This window comes from Pleuronectes platessa, chromosome 1 (assembly GCF_947347685.1).
Source record: "Pleuronectes platessa chromosome 1, fPlePla1.1, whole genome shotgun sequence".
Taxonomy (NCBI): Eukaryota; Metazoa; Chordata; class Actinopteri; order Pleuronectiformes; family Pleuronectidae; genus Pleuronectes; species Pleuronectes platessa.
Window position 1 is genome coordinate 5787746 of NC_070626.1, and position 22390 is coordinate 5810135.

General features: G+C 42.2%; 1 protein-coding gene across 1 annotated transcript in view; it reads right to left on the minus strand.

The window, feature by feature from the left end:
* Nucleotides 1–21245, minus strand: part of si:ch211-186j3.6 (neural-cadherin) — a 283762-nt gene extending 262517 nt beyond the window's left edge. The window contains exon 1 of the mRNA XM_053428876.1: nucleotides 20183–21245. Coding sequence (XP_053284851.1) covers nucleotides 20183–21245 — 1063 coding nt within the window. The remainder of the gene's footprint in view (nucleotides 1–20182) is intronic.
* Nucleotides 21246–22390: the final 1145 nt, after the last annotated feature.

Below are 22390 nucleotides of genomic sequence, written 5' to 3' on the forward strand. Positions count from 1 at the left end.
AACATAGTGTGCAAACATGGACCATTGTGGCTAAGTCAACTGAAAGCCTTCACAGCTACCTTTAATGGAAAACAGAGTCTCTCTACGAAGAAATGAGAACTATCCACTACTTATTCCCAGGAGGGACAAAGAGGTGCAGACCAGAGGCGAGGAAATCAGGGTTAAGTGAGCGGAACTATCTGGAGACGTGACACAACATCATCCAGTTTGTGTGTGAAAAGGGACAGAGACGAGTTCTCCCTGCAGATTACGACGTAACGCAGTCTTTTAACTTCATCGCTGCAGAAGAAGCGACGCCCCGTTTATCCAGTAACATGATCCAGGTTTTTTATAAAGATCAGTTCTAAGTGTGAGGGATTAGAAAACATCAGAGGAGCAGAGTCACTTGTTGACCAGCGGAGTGATGCGATTCAGTGCAGTGGGGCTGTTTTAAGTTAAGATAAGATAATATTGATTATATTGATTATTTTGTAACATTACTGTTACAACTTTATTCAGTTGTTACAGCAGCAGGAAGTCAGAATGAGGTAGACAAGAGAATTAAGAAATAATTACATGTATTAATGTGACAAAAATACACGGGGACCAGAGGTAGAGTAAATGGTCTCTAATTATATAGCGCTTCTTTTTTTTTTGCTTCGATGACCACTCAAAGCGCTTACAGTTGTGTTATGCCATTCACGCACACATTCATACATACCCATGTATATATTCATTAGGGCTGTCAATAGATTAAAAAAATTTACCGAATAATCTCATAATTTTGAAATTCATTAATCTAGATTAACCACGATTAAAAGTTTGTTTTTCTTCTAAAGACTAAATCTTATAAATTAGCAAGTAATCACTTCAGACAGCGTGTATTTTAGACAGTGTTGTTTAATCGAAAAAATGTTAAACACAAAACTACAAACAGAGCTGTGTTTTCAAAGCTCAGGCATATATCTCTTACCCATAAAGTGGCAGCCAGATATTTAGATATCATGTATGATAAATTGGGCTGAGACAGACAAGCATGTTCACATTTTCGAATGGCTTTCTTTTCATTTCCGTAGCTCTGTTAACAGATCTGAGCTGCCACACCGGCTGCGGTTCAGCCGCTGTTCAGCTGCGGCTCTTCTAGAGATCAATGGTCTTGACGATTTTTTCCAAATACCGCACAGCAGAATAAACAGTGAAAATTATCTTTCACCACAGGTTCACAGCTTATCCATCACATATATTCAATATACACTTTGTGTGACTCCTCATTTCGAAATAAAAGCACTCCAGTGTTTCTGTTGAGTGAATCCATTAATTTGTGTTTAAATGGTTTTTATTGTGAAATGTGTAGGAGCTTAAGATGCACAGCTTCATATTGTATAGTACTGGTATTAGTTTAAAGAAGATGGGACCACTTTTACACAATGAACTACACTGATCACACCAGAAACCTCACAAAGGCTGAAGTTACATTAAAAGTTAAAGTAAAGAGCTTCAGTTGATGGGCAGTAGGCTCTCTATCCCTCTCTCTCCCTCTCTCACACACCCGTAGCAAAAAACAGATGTGCAACCTTTTCGGACCACTGGTCAAGGATGAAAACTTGGGTGTTTTTTTTGTGCCACATTAGTGACCACGTGGTGGGACTCTCAAAAGCAGATACTTTATGTCTTGAACACTTGTACTTGTACTCAGGGCTGTTGAGGGTGTAAACACTGTTTTTGTACCTTTATTTTATAGATAACAGTAAATTACTTATTTAATTACTTGCTCATGGCGGTCAGTCACATTTCAATGTTTATGTAGTGGCTGTGGATTTGTAGTGCTGGCGATTATCTGACCATTGAGAATTTATTCTTGTTAAAAAACAATATATCAGTCAAGTTACGTAGTTCAGTCAAGAATTGGTTTCCCTCAATTTAAATGTTCATGATAACATCAAAACAACGGAAATCTGTTCGTGAAGAATAACAGCAAACTGATAAATTTTGCTCCGTTCATTCAACACTAAGAGCCATGAAAAGTGAAAAGAGAATGAAACAGTGAAAACAACACAGAATTAGAAATGATGAGGAGACAAGGGGGGGGGAAGAAGAGGAGGAGTAAAATATGATAAAGACCAAAGAAAAGGACACGATGAATAATTGAATGAAGTTGAAGAATCGTTGTCACAATTCTGTCTCTCTCGTATTCTGTTATCCGATCTTGTAACAGCATCATCATGAGCTGGATCAGACACTAACCAAAGACAGAGATCAAGGAGGAGAGCGACACAAAGAGAGAGAGAGAGAGAGAGAGGGATGAGGGAAGCTGGAGCAGAAAATAGGATTCACCAGCTGATCTGTTTCCCTCTTTCATTAAACCCTCCAGGCTCCACCCATTTCCCCCTTTTCTGTCATTGGATACTGTGTAACACACACACACACACACACACACACACTGTCATTGACGGGCACTAAGCATTGCTGTGATCTCTCAGTCAGTGATATCGATCTACTCCAACTGACAGCCTCTCTCTCTCTCTCTCTCTCGCTGTGCCTGTTACACACAAACCCACACACATGCACTGAGACACTGATGGGAAAATGGTGGTGACAATGATAGAACAGTCTCATCTCATTGTGGCTGCTGTGGAGAACAACTGGCTGGCAGATACTTTGGTGACATATGTTTGTGAGTGTCTGCACGCATGGCTTACTTGTGTGTGGGTATGTGTGCCAGGTTATTTACAGCCCGGGGGCTTCTGTGTGCAAATGCAGGCGGCTTCATATGGCTATATTCAACTCCTGCACCGAGTTAATGTCCAAACACAGACGTCCTGGATGCCTCTTTCATCTTTTCAATTTGCCTTTGCCTGTGCACGAATGTGTTACAGCAATTAAAACTGTGCCCCTTCTCCCTCGCTCTCTGTCTCTTCCTCTACATTGAACATGACTGTATAGCAGTAATTAAGAGTGTGTTGTGTTACACACCACTGCTAATCCTGCAGAGCCAACTCAATCCACTGTGTGAGCAGATTAGTGCTCACGGCATGGGCTCTTGTTATCGTACTTGTGTGCATGCACCCTTGCACGCACGATACCTACACACACACACACACACCCCGCTGGCTCCCAAAAAGACACACACAATGAAACGTTAATGTGATGAAAGTGGGACTGCCTCTTGTATGACACCTTCAGGCATTTACTCTGTCAATTAGAGCTCTTCAATTAGATTTCCCTGACAATGCAATTCTTGATGAGTGCATCATTGTGTGTGATGTTATATGCCTGACTGTGTATGTTCACACACTTTTTTGTTCATGTGCAAAGCTGTACAGGGGATGTGATAACTTTCGCCATTATTTTCTCTTGAATGTTAAAGAATATTAAAAGAGTTTCCCCACCAAATATATCTTTAAGATTAAATTATAAGGATGGGAAATGGCTGGGGTTTCCTGAGTACCCGTACAATTTTATTTGTGAGTCTACACACAAGGCAGACTGACTGTGCATTTACTCTGCCTGTTCATAGACCAATTGGCTTCTGGAATGAAACTATAAGCCTTCTACAATTTGTTTCACATGCTGGCATTCTACACTGCATACCCGGTGGCATTAGCTCAAAGTAGAGATAGAGAACATGTTTTGGGTTGTTGATAATCTTATATGACTTTGTGAGGACTTGCATTTCGCCAAGAATAGGTAATATGATTGTTTTCCATCTGCAGAAGGAACTGATGAAGAAGGGACAATGTATATTTGAGTTACAACAACTTCAATCCATCTGAGTATCCCTCCATCCATCATCTATACCTCTTATTCTTCGAGAGAGACAGGGGGAGCCCTGTTCCCAGGGCCGACATACAAAGACAAACAACAATTCACACTCACATTTCACTTCAGACAATTTAGAGTCGCCAATTAACCTGACCCCAGTCTGCATTGGTTTGGACCAGATTTACAACTACTTCCCATTCCAAACAAGGAACAGTAATTTGCTGCTCCCTCAAGGCAACGCTATTCAACAAAAATTGAATCTCCAGAATAGAGCCTCATCAAGGTCTTGAGGCACTTCCTTACCAAATTTTAGGTGGATCCAGTCAACCCTCCAAGAGGACTTCATCAAAATATGAAAGATTTCCTGTTGTCTGCATTTGGTGCAATGATTATTCCTGAATATTAGCATGTTAGATCCCAATAGATCCCCCACAATCCTCCACAGTGGACCTTTAAGTGCAGGTTTTACAGCTGAAATCTCAAAAATAGTTCTCAAACCGCAAAAGTGCTTTTCTGTGGATTGCTGCTCAGGAACCCTCAGAGCACGATTCTTAGATCCTAATGCTGCCTGTCTTTCTGTTTAATGTAATACACACCTCAGCAGGACGAGAAGGCGAAACTCCTTTTCTCTTCCACTACCTTAGTCACATCATTGGGGAAACGAAACATGATTTCAAATATTTCATCAGTGGGAACGTTTGAGTTAAAGGAAGAAAAACGATATATTTGAGAGTCACTCTGAGGTTCAGTTCATGCTCAACTGAAATATATATCGAGAGACGTTAACTTTCCAAACTGACTCTGGCTCCAGAAATTCGCTGCAGGTTATTTTTTCCTAATATTTCCTTTTGTGGTTTAAAGCGTGGGAGCACATGTACCTCGGGTGTCCAGGGGACACATAAAGGGCCTGAATTCAAAGCCAACAGCCGCCTCAAGCTGTAGTAAACTTTTAGAAAAGTGAATAGCCTGATCAGCTACTAGTGATATTGCCTGTCATGAAATCCCAGTATCTCCTAAATGATACCAGCCTTGTTATAACCTCAAAATGTGGTGTCTGAGAGAGTTTCATGACACCCTAAAGCTATGGCATCGAGCTGCAGACCAGCCTGCAGTGCTTCAGCCAAGGCTGTAATATAACAAACTCTCACAAAGGGAGCTGCACACGTGAGTATACATGTTGGAGAGCATGTCACCATGTCAACATACCGCATGCCTTGTTATGCAAATGAACATAAGAAAACTGACCTTGAATTGAGATTGGATGTAATTCAAAAGCACTACACCTGTGTGCTGCCAGGCACACTCAACAGTAAACATTGTAAACAGAAGGTTGATTCTTTGAATGTAGATAACTCTTAGAAACACGTGGCAGTGTTTCTTTTAAATACTCACTGTTGCACTGCATCTGTGTATCTTTGTTCATTAAAAGGTGAAGGTCTCAAACTCAAGTCTCCTGCATGAAAGGGAAACAAGACCTCGACAGCCTTGCTCTATGCTTTGCTAAACAAAGGACTCACTTCCGCACCCACTGTAACTCAGATGTAAATTGTGAGTTATGTAATACCAGAGCTGAGTATGTAAAAATGTCTAGCTCATTGTCTCTTATACTTTACTCTTTGATTAGTTTTCAGTGTGACACGGTTCATGACGGACAAAATAGCCCTGAAATGATTTGTCCCTTTTGGTCCTTTACCCACTGGGGGTAAAGGACCTTTACCCACTGGGCACCAATGAAACTTTCAGTTTCATTGGTGCCAAAAACCTGCCTCTGACACATGTCCAAGTGTTGCCTCAACACCAACATAGACTTTGCTGCACAGCACATCAAATACACTAAGACAAGAGCTGACAAGAGAAATAAAACCCAATCTGCAAATGATGGTATAGTCTATTATTATTCCACAAAGTCTCCTTCTACTCACCCTGATCTCCGTACATATTAATTTACTGTAAAAATTCCACAGTGTGTGTTTGTGTGTGTGTGTGTTAGATATAAATGTGAATTAAATGACTCGCATGCGCACTACAAAATAGCAATTTAAATTGTAGGGTTGGCTTAGGTCCAAAAAATACATTGTCTAACTAAATGTTTAAATACATTACTCAGCAGTTAATAAATTCATTAAATCAAATTAGAATAAAAAACAATGGGGCATTGGAGTGAGCATGTTCTCCCTGTGTCTGTGTGGGTGGTCTCTGGGTAATCCTGCCTCCTCCCACAGTCATGGGGTTAGATTAATTGGAGACTTTATATTACATTTCATTTAGCTGACGCTTTTATCCAAAGCGACTCACAATAAGTTAATTTAACCAGGAGGGTAAAAACCCAGAACAGCAAGAATCAAGCAAGTACATTTTCTTTAAGAAAGCCAAACTACAAAGTGCTATATTTAAGAGCCATATTAGTGCTTCTAAAGTGCTAGATTTATTTTTGTCTTTTTTTATCCAAGGTAGAGTCGGAAGAGATTTGTCTTTAGTCTGGTAGTGGTATAGCAGACAGAGAGTACAGGTAGATCAGCCAGGAGGGAGTTACAATAGTCTAGGCATGAGATGACCAGAGCCTGGACCGGAACCTGCGCCGTCTTCTGTTGGCGGTAAGGGAGAGTTGACTGACGAGTGTCACAATCAGGTTCCTTTATATTGACCCTTGGGGTGAATGGGAAAGTGAATGGTTGTTAGTCTCTAAGAATCATGGGTCAATCCATCACTGGCTAAAGTTGATAGATGGATAGAGTTTAAAAACCAGAATACATCTCAAGATGTCTTCATAATAAAGTTCTACTGAAAAGTGTCCTGCAGAGACAAATTTTAAGTTTTGTTATGACCGAAAAATATTCGACCAAGTTTAATCAACTTACACACTTAGACCTCTGTTTTGTCATTACAGAGGTCTAAATTTGAATGTTTGGCTGCCCCACTTTAATATCTGTGCTGCATTGCTGACAGAAATTCTGAAACACAACATGGTACATGAGGTTCACTGCGCTGCCGTGTGTGTGTGTGTGTGTGTGTGTGTGTGTGTGTGTGTGTGTGAGAGTGAGTGAGTGAGAGAGGCATTCTTTAATTCTCAGTCTGTCTTTATTCAGATGAGCTGACTTCCTCTGCTTCAGACAGGAAATCAGTCACAATAAAGAACACCAGTCATTGACCCGTCACGGTGACCCACACAATGTGTTGAATGTGAGTATTTGTACTTCATGTAATGACTGAATACATTAGTTAACCTGCATGTGTGACTGCTGGGCTTTCTGTAAAATGCGTCTTTGTGCATGTGGTGTGTGGAAAGGAGGGTGTTTGGAAGACACGCTCAGACACCGTCTATTGATCTGTTTGACAGTCTCGTCATGTCTTTAACACACCACAGGATTGCACAATCACTCACATTGATAGCATGAGCCACAGAGAGAGAATACGTCTCCCTTGGGGGGGAAAAGTGACGCTGAAAGAATAAGTGAAGAAAGGGTGTATGAAGCCAGCATATATCATCGACTGTGGAAAAATGTGATGTTATGCGAACAACAGGAAGGAGAAAGATTCAAGAAGAGAAAAAATGGGAATGTGATTAAAAAAAACGCCTGTGTGCTCGACGAGAGAGATAGCAGTAAAAGATGGAAGAGAGAGCATAAAACAACAGGGAGGGAGGAGAATAAAGGGAATATGTAAGGGGAATAAGAAAAAAAGATAAGAAAGGACGAGGATGGGGTACAGAAAACTAATCAGGCATTGTGTGCGTGAGTGTGTGTGTGTGTGCTATTATTTGATTTTCTTGGAATACATGTTAGAAATTCTGAATGTGGCCATAACGCTATAGTGCACACAAACTGTTGCAAGAAAAACACTCAAAACATGTTTCACATTGAGGGAAAGAAAGAGGAAAAAGAAAGTGGAAGTGACTGTGTGTATATGATCCAAACTGAAGAAAAAAGAGAGAGAAGTAACAAGAAGGAAGAAGAAAAAAAAGGATCTCTGCTGTGTGCATACACACACACAGGCACACACGTGTTTGATCCAAACATAAGGGCACTAACCCTCCTACACACCAAACACACACGCACTTGCGATAACAAGAAAACAAGCACACACACGCAGACATTAATTGATCCCGTTGCAGCAAGCGCTGTCAGAAAGGCTGGACTTGAGGAAGCTGCCCTGTGGTCTCTAACCAAATACAAATAAATAGGCTACTCTCGCCATATTACAGACATGCACACTTCACTTAGGCAGCAGCTGCGGAGGCAACGTGATTGAAGGAGTATGAAGCAAGGATGAAGGAGGTTAGCGATATATTAACATTCCAGTCTCTTCTTATGATGTAGTTTTATTTGCATAAATACTTCTGAGTAAGTTCTACAGGCAAATATATATATACAACCAAACTCTGAAGTCTGACTCATGGTCTTTGATAAAAAAAGTCCACTCAGTTAATGCAAGTTTAGTCTTCTTTCATGCCCAGGGAGATTAAAGTGATTATTTTGAACTTTACGCCCTGTTCAGACCTGCTATTAACCTCCATCCTGAGATGGAGTGTGTGTGTGTGGCTGTCAGAGAGAGAGAGCAAGCAGAGCAAGGGCTAAATGAACTACTGTGCCTTTACAATGAAACAAGATTTTACCCAAAGACAAAAGGATCAACATCTGGCGGTCAGTGTTAATACTTTGGTAGTGGCCACACAAAACAAAGTGCATGTGAAACACTGAGAAGTGTTACATTTGTCTTGGTTCATTGTTAAACCATAGTTGGTTAAAGTCCTTCAAAGTGGCCCAGAACGAATTTCGCTTTCACACAGGTAAAATAATGTGGTCACAAGCTTCTCCGTCTGCCTCCAAATCAGATTTCATGAACTCTCAATGTGTCTCAGTTGAGTGTACACCTGAATTTACAGGATTATTCAAGGCTCATATTAATCTCAGCTCTAAACTGGGGTTTAGAAACTTTTTCTCCTGACCGGTTTGGACCAATTAAAGTTCCGGATCCTCAGCAAAAAGGACAAACTCATGGTGTTTGAGAAGCAACTTCTGAGCAATGTGTTACGATATAAAACAACAAATGACAGAAAAAAGCAACAGTACACTAAGACTGATGGCGTTTCTTAGTAAATTCTGATTCAAAAGAGAAATTCCTGAGTGCAACGCAGACAAACATTTAGACAAAACCAATTATTTCAACAGTTTCATAAAACACTCTTCTCCATAAAGAGGATACATTTTTAATGTTGTTCTAACACAATTATAATATTGGAATTTATTACAGGACATATATGATGACTGAAAGCAGTATTGTTTTTGTAATGCAGCCAAACTTGGCTCGAAAGTACGTTTTTCTGATAACTTTTCATTAATCACTTGATGAAACGACAAACTCATTTTGAAGAAACAACAGACGATCCAAAGTGGTAGTGAAATGGTTGACCGTTAGAGGGCAACACAAATTATTTATATTACTCTTAATATTATTATTTATATTATATTTAGCCCCTTTAGACTTAGTATGGATAACAGTGTTTTACCAACAACCCCAACCCACCACACACACACACACAAACACACAAACACGCACACACACACATACACACACACACACACACACACACACACACACACATCTTGGTGGCAAATCAATGTTTCTTCTATAAAGAACATTTTCTCTAGACTTATAGATTCATAGTGCTGCCCCAAGTCACCTCTCAATTTCATTCCCCACTATAGGTAGAAGCACTTATTAATCCAAAAACCATGACAGGCTATGATAGATTGAAATTAATCTTCCACTTTCTTAAATCAGTTGGGTATTATATGGGCACTCAGTCTGCAAACAAAGGAATAAACCCTGCCCAGATTGGTTCTTACCCAAGATCCATTTTACAATTACTTCCATTAGCTATAAGCCGTGTCTGACTCCACCAACCTGTTATTTTATGTGCTCTATGCTAAGCTGAGGAAGTAGAACATATAATGGAGTGCAAATACTGTAATCATTAAAAATGACCAGCTTCACCGACTGAGCCACTGAGCACAAGAGATGTTCTTAAATAAATACTTAGAGCTTAAAAGTGATAGGAAGACTTAATCTGTAAAACAGAGAAATAATGGGACAGACACTAGCAGGAGGAAATGAAAGAGGACAAAAGAGACTGAGGAAGCTTGGGGAGCCACATGATTATGTGGATTTGGTTATTAAGAGCTGCAGGCACAAGACACTCGCCATCTGACTAACTGCTTTACATTCACAATAATGACATTTAAGTAATAAGATAGAAGGTCACTGTAAATCAAACACTGGATTGGTAATAACGTTAAAATATGCTGATTATGACACGGCAACATGGGCGACGGTGCTGCTGTTAAAATACATAAATGACAGACCGTAACTCCAAAGGCACGAGGCTGGCATTAAAGGGAGCAGAGGTGCAATTGTAAAACAGTCGAAATTCCATTAAAAAGGTAAGCTGCCATGCTAAAAATCTAATTTATTTCCCAGGAATTGAAATTGATCTTGGCACAAATTGCCGCTGCCAAGCACAATGAATTATTCATGATGATATATTTTTGGAGGATGTAACAATTCAAGTGGACAGTGGACTGACTGGAAATCCTCACAGAAATCTCAATCCAGCTTTGCCTGCTCTTCAATGGATCTGATCAGTAATCAAATCATTAATATGGGGGGACGGATGAATAGATTTGAGAAAGATTGAGTCAAAGACAACAGGTTAAAATTGAAGCAATTCTCTACAGATTCAAAAAATCAAGTTCAAGAGGCTAAAATTTACTTTGTGAGGTCACAGCGACCTTGACCTTTGATCCTTGAGTACAACGGAAGGTTTAATACCAAATTTGTGGGAAGTCCCTGAAGGCGTTCACAAGAATGGGATGGATGCACGTCTGCATTATCTGTTACAATAGAGCAAGTCACAGCCTTCAGTCAAATTACTTTAGCATAAAGACCAGAGGAAAGCAGTTACCCTGTTTCTCATTTGAACATGCTGATCGGATGATTTTGTTACAATCACACAGAGCCAGGCTTTAGACTGATACACATTTCCAGAATGTATTAAACATTTCTATTAACCAGATTCTACAATTCAATCATCTCATTGTGCCCACATGATTTTATCCTAGCAACTCAGTAGTTAGAATAAAATATTACTTATTTTTTAGATTATGGGGTATCTAACCTTTACTGTCGTTGTACACCCTGATCAACCGTGTGTCATGTTTTTTCTAAAGGTGCTCCGATTGATCGGCTACGATCGCTCCCTCTGATTAGTATTATCAGCGATCTCTGTGAAAGCCGATCAGAGGAGCCAATCAGATGAGGCAAAACAAACAGCTGTCACTCAACAGAGATCGGAAAGGAACTGAGATGGCTCACTCGTTATTTTTCAGTAAATACTTTTGTATTCTAACTTATGTAGATAATTGATGAAAACGTACTCTTTTTTTCCCCGGAGCTGAAGGTGGAAACAGCTAACGAGTGAGTGTTCTCTTCTCATTGATTGCACTTGAAAGATAAGCAAAGCAGCTGTTGCCCTGCCAATTATGAATAGTTGTCAAGTGAATTCATGATACTTCCTCACTCCTGATTTTGTACGATGTAAATATAGTTAAATAAATAATGCTACATGAAACATAGAAGGCTTTAAAATTGAGATCCGATCGCTCAGATCACATTCAGCAATGCGTCCTGGGCCACATTGAAGGATCTTCTCTTCTCTGTGATGCAAATTACTTGTTTGTGCGCTCGTTTAAGCAGCAGATGTTTGTGTTCCGCAATATCACCAGACTCCCTTTGATATTGTGCACTTTTGAGAGTTGTTGAGAGAAAAGAGAGCCTGTCACGGCCCAATAGGAGAGACTCTGCGAACAGGATCCACATTTCTCCTTTCTCCGGTATTAATGCCTTTCTTCATCATCTACCTGTCAGGTGAAAACCTCAGGAAGTGTGTGTCCTGCTCATAGAGTTCCGTTATGAGATCCTGCACAGCATCACTCCTGCCGCTGCTGATAGCGCACGTGAAACATGTAACACAGACACAGGCTGATACAGGAGTTTAATATGGCGCTGACAACAAAAAAAAGTAGGATTCAGCCCTTTAATTTTTATTTGAATATAGAGTGGGGAAGAGATATTCGATCATAAGTGGTCACTTTGATTACCAAAGGGCCATAGACCCCGTGATTGGGGATCACATCGTCAGATACTACTTCAAATGATTGGTGATTGCCCGAAAAATCCTGATCCAAACACCCTTACTTCTTTCCTTTTTTTTAACCCAACCTGTGCCCTTAGAACGGGATGTTTACCACAATCCTTTGGCCTCTGGCCTCTCTGCAGCCCCCAGGGCCTTTACCTTTACTAGCATGCTTCTATCATTGCTCCTTCTACACCAGCCTGTAGGTGAACCAGCTGTCTCACTTGTCCACCTGTTGTCTTCTTTTACTGTATATTTATTGACTGGTTCCTTATACTGCTCTGCAAAACGAGCATGTTTTAAAATGGAAATCTGAGTTCTGTGCATAAAATGTGAGAGGAATCCATCCTCCCGCCATGAATGAAATACATAAAAAGATGTAGCTCTGTGACACTAATGTTGAGCATATGAGGGTGACACAGTCAGCTGCAGCAGGTAAGAATATGTGCTGCACTTTTCCTTCACCTCTAGTGACATGGGTTCAGTTCCAGATTCATGATTAGATGTGTTCACCTGCTCCTGGGAAGGCAAGGTGACTGACAGACTGAAATACCTGAACAACTACTGGATTATTTGCCATGAAATTTGTATAAACATTGCTGGTCTCCAGAGTTTACTGTATATCCTGTTGACTTTCTCTTCAGAGTCAACTGCTTAACTCTGCACAACTGGATTGACATTGAGCCTCTCGGGGCAACGGCCAATATTGGGGGGCTTCCAGTGTAGACAGTGGATATTCGGAACAAGACTCTCTCTTCCATTTACTATACAGTGTTCACAGTCCAACGAGCTTCACACGAGTGTAACGTTTCTCACTAACAGACATATGTTGGTGTTTTAGTTCCAGGCGGCATCTCTAATCTAATCTCTATTAACAACTATCTGATTATAAATATACAACGGATATATTTAAAATTTGCTAGCTCGATGCATTTCAGTCCATTTGCTTTGCCTATTTTCTCTCAACTCTTTACCTGTGGGCAAACAAAGTTTGCTCAAACGTAATGGGTCAAACAACAAAGAAACCAAATGGCTTCTCTTGTCCACTATTGGCATTTGTTCTTGCTGCCGAAAGATTCTGCATATTCACATGCAAAATCTGTTTGTAGAGATAACCTACATGTCCCCACACTTTTGCTCATAACCAAATAACAAACTTTTTGTTATTTTCCCCACATTTAGCTCTGCTTTAAGTTTAGACATAGTTAGCAAATATCGTATCTACATTGAAATACCCACAGAAATCATATAAGTACAGCCAAAACTATTGACTGATCTTGAATTTATGAACCATTTAAAGATGTCAAAACATTTTACTGTTCCAGTTTCTCAAACGTAAAGATTTGCCAATATTCTATATAGTTTGACATTAGGACTGATCTTTAGACAAAAGCAAGTTTTTCAAGATAAAATGTCTGAGGCATTGTGACATCCTCACCAGAGCATCTTTACTCTTGGTACAAGCAACAGCTGAGATATTTATTTTTTTGTTTCTCATTACTGTGAATATTACTGAACCTCACAGATTACCATCAGCACATTAACTTGACTACAGCCTCCTTTAACAAACTGGCTAAACTCAGAGAGTGTTGGCAGCCTCTCCCAGCCTCCACGGTGCATTTGGATTTGGACACAAATCTGCTGAACCGCTCTGTGTCACACACACACTGAAAAAGCCGGACGACAACACTGTTATTCAGGAAAAAAATTATGGTGAGGCTATCAGAATCTCTGGCAATAACAGATGGTGGAAAGAGTGAAAAGTCTATTAAAAAAATCACTTTCATCATTTTTATCTCCTGTGAAGCCAGACAGAAGGAGAGAGAGGACAGTTAATGACTAACTGTATGATAAATAATATAACAAACAATGTCAGGGGGTGGAATGGTCCCGCCAGTTACTGTAGTGTGTCTGTCAAATAGGACTAAAACATTGTATTACACCTGATTGGCAGTTTCCTGATTGTGTACCTAATTGTGTGGGCATTTTCTGGGGTCTTAAAACAGCTTTAGAATAATTCTGTTTAAACTGCTTAATCGCTTCAATCTCATATAACGTTATCATCTGGAACCTCAGCTTCCATTCTCATACAACAACTGATCTTGTCTGAGACATTGAGCCTGATTCCTACTGCTCATTTCAGCTGCAACATCTACATATGTCACTTATTCTTCAGACACTCGCTTTCGCTGGCTTACATGGTGCATTTTATTTTTGAACACACTTAACTGAAACTGCTCGACATCCAAACACTTGAGCTGCTGGTGAACCCCTGGGTGAATCCCCACCCCCCTTCAGCACCATTTTCATGATGAAACAGTGGGAAATTATATCAAGTGTTATGTAAGAGAGAAGAAAAATGTATATTGTCATCGAATAGAAAAGGGAGCATTACAGCAACATAGGCTAATAAGTGCTGAAGTAGCCAACTGAGTACTAGACATAAATGACTGTAAATAAAAGTACAGCCAAAATAATTGGCCAATTAATCAATAAATCGCCTTTTCTCAAGGAAGGATGCCAAAATATATCATTATTCCAGTTTCCCTGATTGTTGACATTTGCTGCTTTTTGCTAAAAGCATTTAACAAATTTAGATGTTTTTGTACAAAAACAAACAGATTTCAATTAGGGCTCTGAATGAATGTGACAACATGCCTCACTGTTAACTAAATATTTATCAAACGGAAAATGTTTCATTCAATGGGAAAAATATCAGAAAATGTATCCTAGAGAAGAAGAGAGAAGAAGAGAATAAACGACAATCAGGGTGGTCACGCGGACAAAGCCCACATAAAGTTATGTGACTTGCAAATGAGCAGAAACCAGTAGTGCAATTGTCACCATTGCTGTGGCAATGTGGGTCCTGGCAAGTTGGCACCCTGCTGCCTATCAGCATCCAAAATACACCACCAAACCAGCCAGTCAACCAGAGAACTGTGCCATCCCGCAAATCCAAAACACATCTGACGGTATCTGAGGCTGAGAACTAGGATTTCTACAAACTCCAGTTGGCAAAAAACACTGGTGAAAGTCCCATTAACTCATCTGCGTGTGACTCAAATTCCCTCTATGCTTCTCCACAGCAAATGAAAGCAAATGAAAAGAGTAATCAGAAATGCCTTTGGTAGCTAAATTATTTTTGCTGCGGCGGTGCACAGAGTTTTAAATGTCAATGTTTTTTAATGAGCCATTTACACAAAAGACAGAAACAATAAAAACAAGAATTACTGGGCAATGAAGAGACAAGAAGGGAGGAGAGGGTGAGCTTTCGGGGAGGCACTGGAACGTCGGCTGTGTGTTGCAGATCAGCCAACAGGACCCCCAACCTGAGGGACCACATAGACTATTTGTCTTCGCCATTGGATACAACCCATAGAAGCATCTTCTGATACGGTGCATCTATGGTGGCAAGCCAATCGGATGTTTGTTGTCATAGTTCCCATCTGGGTCAACTCATGGAATGGTCATGCATGAATATAACAACAATGACCATCGGTTTTAAACTGTCTGCTAACTCTCGCCTTTGTTCTGTTATACAAAATTATAGTCTCCTTGAAGCACGAGCCAAGCTGAGTGTGTGCGTCAGAGTCTGTATGAATTATTTACAGAAAAGGAAATACAGTTAAATGAGACAAGAAAGACATTCAAGTGTCTTTACATTGGATAAGTGTGGGTTAATGCGGCTAACCTGTGTGTGTGTGCATAGGAAATCAAAATATATTATTTATGCCCTTTGAAAGAACTAAAGAGATGCAGACTGTGTTTCATCTCAGTAAACAAAAGAAGAGCAACATATGCAGCTCACAGGCGTCCCTCACTTCCATCTGTCTGGGTACTTTCATTTGGCAAACCAGAACTAGAAAAAAAAGCAGATTGTTGTATTTTGTTGCTGAACGTATTGTGTGTGTGTGGTGTGTGAAGCCTAAAAAAACATTTTATTTTGGTAAAAGTCTGTGCTCATATGTGTCTGCACATCTACTCCTTTTTGTCAAAACCTTTTCCATCATAAACACTGACCATGTCAGGACCAGCGGACCTCATGGGGACCAAATCTGGTCCTAATGAGGCAAAATGTTATCACTGAGTTCAGATGTGAATTGTGATGAGGTTATGGTTTTGGGTATGCATGAAGTCATGATTGAGGTTTTGGTTGGCCAAAATAAATGGAAGTCAATGAAGAGTGCTAATAAGATAGCGGTAAAGACTTGGTCTTCATCGTCTGCACACGTAAATATGCAAAGATGTATGAGCAAGATATGACCTTCCTATTACCTAAAATGGACATGGCATGATTTTGCATCCAGTTAATAAGCATCTCAGACATCACACACATGTACACACATGCACGCTCACACGGCTACAATCAGAGCTCACAGATTTCCTGGTTTAGTTCACTTCACATCTCTGTATTATTTTTATCATGAAAATCACACATGTAAATTACAGAAAACTGTTATGTATTAACTCAAACGGGTAAAATCTTGCGATTACGCTTTAATAATAGATAAACATCCATAGACTTACACTACAGTCTATCTGATGTGGAGCTAAATGTCATAGGGCTGTGTATACATCTGGAGGTGGAGATGAAAATCCCTGCCATATAGCAGATATTTTATTGAAATCTCTCACTAACAACAGTTTTACATTAACACTGAAACAAATGTCTACCTGTATTGTGGAAGATTTTTTCTAACTGAGAATCGACACCCTAACCGCTCTATGCATCTTTTTTGTCCATGCATGTGATTGGCTCTCAATGGCTGTCCTGCTATACAGCTGTAACTGAGCAGCAAAGAAAGTCTAACATCTGGATAATGTTTGGAATTCTTCAATACAACTCCCAATACTGGTTACTGATGCAAAAAAAAAGCAAGAGTCAGCTGGAGTACACTTTCATCTTAATATTAACTAATAAAAGTGTAATTGTCAATTGAAATGGTTAATTTGTTTGAGATAAGATCAATTAATCTACATATTATTGGTCTCCTTTCATTAAGACCTTAACTGAACATGTGGCTAGCAAAGTGTATTCTCCACACGTGCGTAGGCGGGAGGACTCTCACATTTAATTTCAATTATCATGTGGATGGTGATTTTCTTGCTCCTTGACGTGGCTGTGACCTGGTGTATTTCTCTTTTGGTGTGTCAATGTGACAAGGATCAGACCCTGATATTCCTGGAGCTCGGCAGCACTTGTGGAATGAACCACAAACCCAGACAAGATGAAGAAGTGATTGCAGATCCTGATACTTGACGCTTCAAGCCTCACGCGCACACACACACAAGACCGTCCTTCCAAGAATCATGTCAGAAGCTCCCTCCCTCCCCCCTGTGTTAAAGTGGGCCTCCGCTCAAATTAAATCCCTCGAGTGAGATGGAAGTACGAGTGAGAAAGTAAGAGAGCAAGGGGGGACAGACAGAGAGAGAGGAAAAGTGAGACAGGGGGACAGACAGAGAGAATGAGATGGGATTACAGGGATAATGCGAGCAGATGGAGGGAGGTCGAGGCTCGAGCAGGACTCTCCACTCCAAATGGATTAAAGGACATCAGCTGAGCCACCGACAACCCAGCGGATGCAGCGTCCCTCCCGCAGGAGACAGCGAGCTGAGCCCCCCCCTCCACACACACACACACACACACACACACACACACACACACACACACACACACACACACACACACACACACACACACACACACACACACACACACACACACACACACACACACACACACACACACACACACCACCTGCTGCTGAGCCCGGAAATGAAAACTTGCTGTCTTTTGGCATGACGCAGTAAACAGTCAGGTCATGTAAATGTATTTCCCACTGCCCCACACTCTCCAGAAAAAAACTGATAAAAGATTAGGCTTTTAGGCTTTGAATAAAAAACATCAATTTATGAAACATTTACGCTGATGCTCCTCTTTAAACTTTAGGTCAACTTCCAGCCTGTTGGAGTGGAAGCACATCCACATTCAGAGAAAGGTGCAAAGTGAAGATCCAATCAACCAAAACAGAAATGGATTTGGCCAAATAATCCAAAAAAATGCGTTATGTCTCTAATCTTTAGAGACACTAAGCCTTTTTACACTTAATATGTAACTTATCGTTATTCTATCCGGACGGATTTATCTGGACAACTATTACACTTCTTATGCACCACATTATTGTTTCATAAAATGGCAGAAGATACGCCATGTAACTGCCGCTGTTTTTAAAATGAGATTTGTTTTGTTCCTCCTGCATCAACATTTTCACAATATAGTCTTCACAAGAATGTCAGAAGTCAAACCGTTACCATTGACGGTGATAGAAAAACATCATCTATTAACACATTTATCAGCATTGTTCTCTCCATCCATATCCAAACCACTCCTCCTTCCAGGTGGCAGGGGGGCTTAGGCCAATGCCAGTCAACACTGAGCAAGAGGAACGGTACACAGGTCAGGTAAGCACTCCATCACAGTGCTGATATACAATGGCAAACAGCCGTCCACTCATATTTGTATCTGTAGAGTAAATTTAGAACTCTTATTGCCCTTAGCTGCATTTCTTTGGACTGTGGGAGGAAGCCTGAGCCCCTTGAGAAAGGTCCCAGTGAGAACATGCAAACTCCAGGAGAGTGTCGGCCAGCAGATTCAAAACCCAAAACCTTCCTGTGACAATGCAAACATCTACTACACAATTGGTCCTCTTGTGTAAATGTGGATGCAAAAAGTCTGAGTGCCTCCCCAGAATCAAACACCAGCTTGAGCTCCCTTCTGCTGCTCTATGATGGAACTCTCCGAAGGATGACGCTGCAATCCTGCAACGGTAAGATGAAGTGTCACAGTGAGCAGTGTAATGTATCGCTTTTCCCCCATCAATACCAAAGTGTTTAAGATGGAAATTAATGTGACAAAAAGCCAACTCTGCATGCAGTTACTGGGAGTGTAAATTCGCATTGTGTGCCAACAGCCTGCTCAGCTTCTTTTCTGCATCAGGAAAGTTCACATTACTGCAACCAATAGGTCGCATTGATCGGGTCACTCCCCCAGTCGAGTGCCGTTAACTAGTTCGGATGGAACAAGCTGTGGAACTGCTTCCGTCTGGCAAACTTACACAGACACAGACAGATTTATATTTAGATATAGAACCAACTGTCAACTTCACTGTAGACTCTTTCCAGGAGGATATTTGTTTTTGCAGTCTGCTCTATAGTCACCAGTACGCAGTGACACCTTTAATTAGCCCAGTGGTTCATTCCTTCACATATGTATTTATGGATGTGGACGTAGCTGCATGTTAACCCCCCCTCTGTGTTTCCGCTCTCACTCTGCTCTATCCGCTGGTGATAATTAACAGTAAAGTGGCCATCATGCACCGCTCTTCTCTCATTGACATCCCAGCATCTGTTGCTGTTGGCAGCCGCAGCAGCAGAGGATATCTTAATGTTGCCTTAATTCATTCAAACACATGAATCATCATCAGCACTGAGACATGTTACTCAGTTTAACCTCTACTGTAATCACTGGACGCTTTGACACCACTCACAGCCAGACTCCCCCCTGGGCAAGCCTGGTCTCTTCTCATCTCAGAGTCTGAGCAGGGCTGCACCTGGGTAGTGAATGGAAATGAGGCAGCCCAGGAACAGTGATGTTGTGAAGAGAGGGAGCAAGGCACCCCCTGCGCAGCAAAATCACCTGTTGTTACTGCTACTCCTTTGAAGGGTTTCCTCCCTCTTCAAACACACATGACCCTCAAATGCTATGTGTTCTGGACCATTGCTCAGGAACCCCCCACAGGGGAAAAGTACAAGAAGCAACAATAAAGAAATACATTTTATCAAGTTATCTATAGAATAAAGAATTCCTATGGCCATTTCCACTGTCTCTCTATTAAGATACATTCAGCTACAAAGTAGAATGCTTGTGAGACCGGTAGAAAGAGAGGATCCTCTGGACCGTGCGTATTTACGCACCACATTCATTCAGAAATGTAAAGAAAATGCCACAAAAATAGACAAAGTCTGACATTGGTGTGACAAGTGTATGGAAATTGATGCTTATATTTTGCACAACCAGTCTCCCAGGGGAGGCACAGGATAAAAGTAATGCGCGCGTAAACGATCATGTTTAATACTGTGTCTCACTCGTCTCTCTCCTTATCTTCCCCATGCTCATTCCCACACAAACTGCACGTCGCTCACTCACACTTAGACACTCTCACACACGCGCGCGCTCGGTATCTGGCTTACCTCTCTTATCCTGAACTTTGACGCTGATCTCCACCAGAGGCTCCGTCTCTCGGTCCAGTCTCCGTGATATCACTATATCCCCGCTGTCCCGGCTCACGCTTACCGGTGAGCTCTCCGCGTCGGGCTCCACCAGTTCGAACGTGGCTGACTGAAACCTCACAGGGTTCAGGTTCATCACCACCGAACCGATCCCTGCATCCTCGGACACGTTGATGAAAACGGGGCTGTCTGACTCCAGCACCGACCTAGACCTTCGCGCTGGAACTTTAACTTGTGATGTAGGTTTACGTTTGCCCGGTTGGGGGTTCACCGAGGGCACCATGGGCCACTGCCTGGGACTGATCTCCACCGAAACGCACTCACTCGTGCGCGGTGGCCACCCGCGGTCCCGGGCAAACACTTTAAAACGAATCGGTTCATCCAGACCGAGGATGGAGTCCACCAGGAGGATGTCGCCGGTTTTTGGCACCGCATAGAAACTCCCGTTCTTAGGCAGGGCGAAGTAGATGAGCTCCGCGTTCTTGCCGCTGTCCTCGTCGCGCGCAGTGACCCCATAGATGGCCGTGCGGAGTGCAGTGGCATCATCCAGGTTCAGTTTCACATCGGCACCGGCAAAGGTGGGCTGGTGGTCATTCGTGTCCAGGACGTCCACCTTGATGGACGCCACTTCAGCCACCACCGGGGAGTCCCCTCCATCCCCCAGGGTTAGTGCCGCGCATTTCCCGCAGCACAAACCCAGACCCAGTGCGTATTCAGAACGCTCCTCTCGGTCCAAGACGCCAGAAGTCTTGAGTAAAATATTTCCCCGTTTGTGGTGCGCAAACACACGGAAATTGTCGCTCCCGTCCCCCAGGAGTTTAAAGTGCGCCGCAGCTGATCCGGATCCCTCTGTAGCGCACAGTCTCTGCGAGTTGAGCCGTTTCAACGGGACGCTCAGTCCGTTGACACGGGAGCCCGGAGACGAGTTCTCAAACACATGCCCGTGAAAGAACGGCACTTGCTCCACGGTCGTATTCCCGAGTGCGCACGAAACCAAAAAGGGTAAAAACGCGACCCACATCATGACTGGATGTCTCACAGGCTCCGCTGCTCTAAAGCGCTCGCGCTGCGCAGTGGTCCATGGGGGATGTTTCTCCTCTTTTCCCTCTATCGTGCAAAACTTCCATCAGATCGGAGCGCACACATCTGTCAGCACCATGCTCAAACTCGACGCAGGAGAACTTTTATGTGCGTGTTTGTGGTGTGTGTCCTCCTCCTCCTCCTCCTCTGGCTGCTGTCTCACCAGCAGCGCTGTCTGTCTATGCGCGGCCCAGGAAATAAATGCCTCTTACCGCTCGAGCGCGCGCTTACCTCCGCTCCCTCCTCGCTCTCTTTTGCGTGCGTTGTTTTCCGATCTCACGCGCGGGAACCACAGTTAATCTTGCTGAAAACTGTGCGCAGCCGCGTCGGCTTCCCTCTCAGGTGGCTCGCCTCTTATTAAAATTAAGTCGATTCTCTTTGGACCTCGCATGCACTGAGGAGCCTCGGGTCAGCGGGATGATATTGCACACAACCGGCATGCTTTAAGCACGCTTTGCCAAAAGCCCGGCGCAACGCATCTGCAGAGTGATGCAGCTGTACCGGACTCTCTCGTCGGAAATGAACTTCTCAGCAAAGCAAGCAGCACAGACTCGAATCAACTCGCGTGCTCGGGGCGCGCGCACTTAAACACCCACACGGCCACAGCCAACAGCGCGCAGTCGTATGCGTGCTTGACTGTGCGTGTCTGTTTGTGTGAGCCGGGGGGAAGTATTCCTCAGGGAAACAACCCGACCTGCCTTCTCCCAGTGATAAATGTCCATTCTTGCACGTCCAGATCCATCACTCCTTTTTCCAATAACACGCCAGTGCATTGGATTAAAATAATGTAAAAATCGATCATTTTAAAACGCCTCCAGGGTGGAGTGTGTGTGTGTGGGGGGGGGGGGGGGGGTGCAGGGAGAAAATAAAGGTTTACAGCGTCAGGCAAAGAATCATGAGCTGTCTTTATGTCACAGTCAAGTGCCCTGTGTTTTGTTTTGGAGCCGGTGGTCTCCGGGGGCGTGTGAATGTCGCTGGCAAGTCCCCAGCAAAATGAACAGTCTCGAATTTAATATGAGATATTTGTTTTCATATATCAGCTTTCACTTCCATATCTCCTCTCCACATGCAGATGGGACTGGAATACCA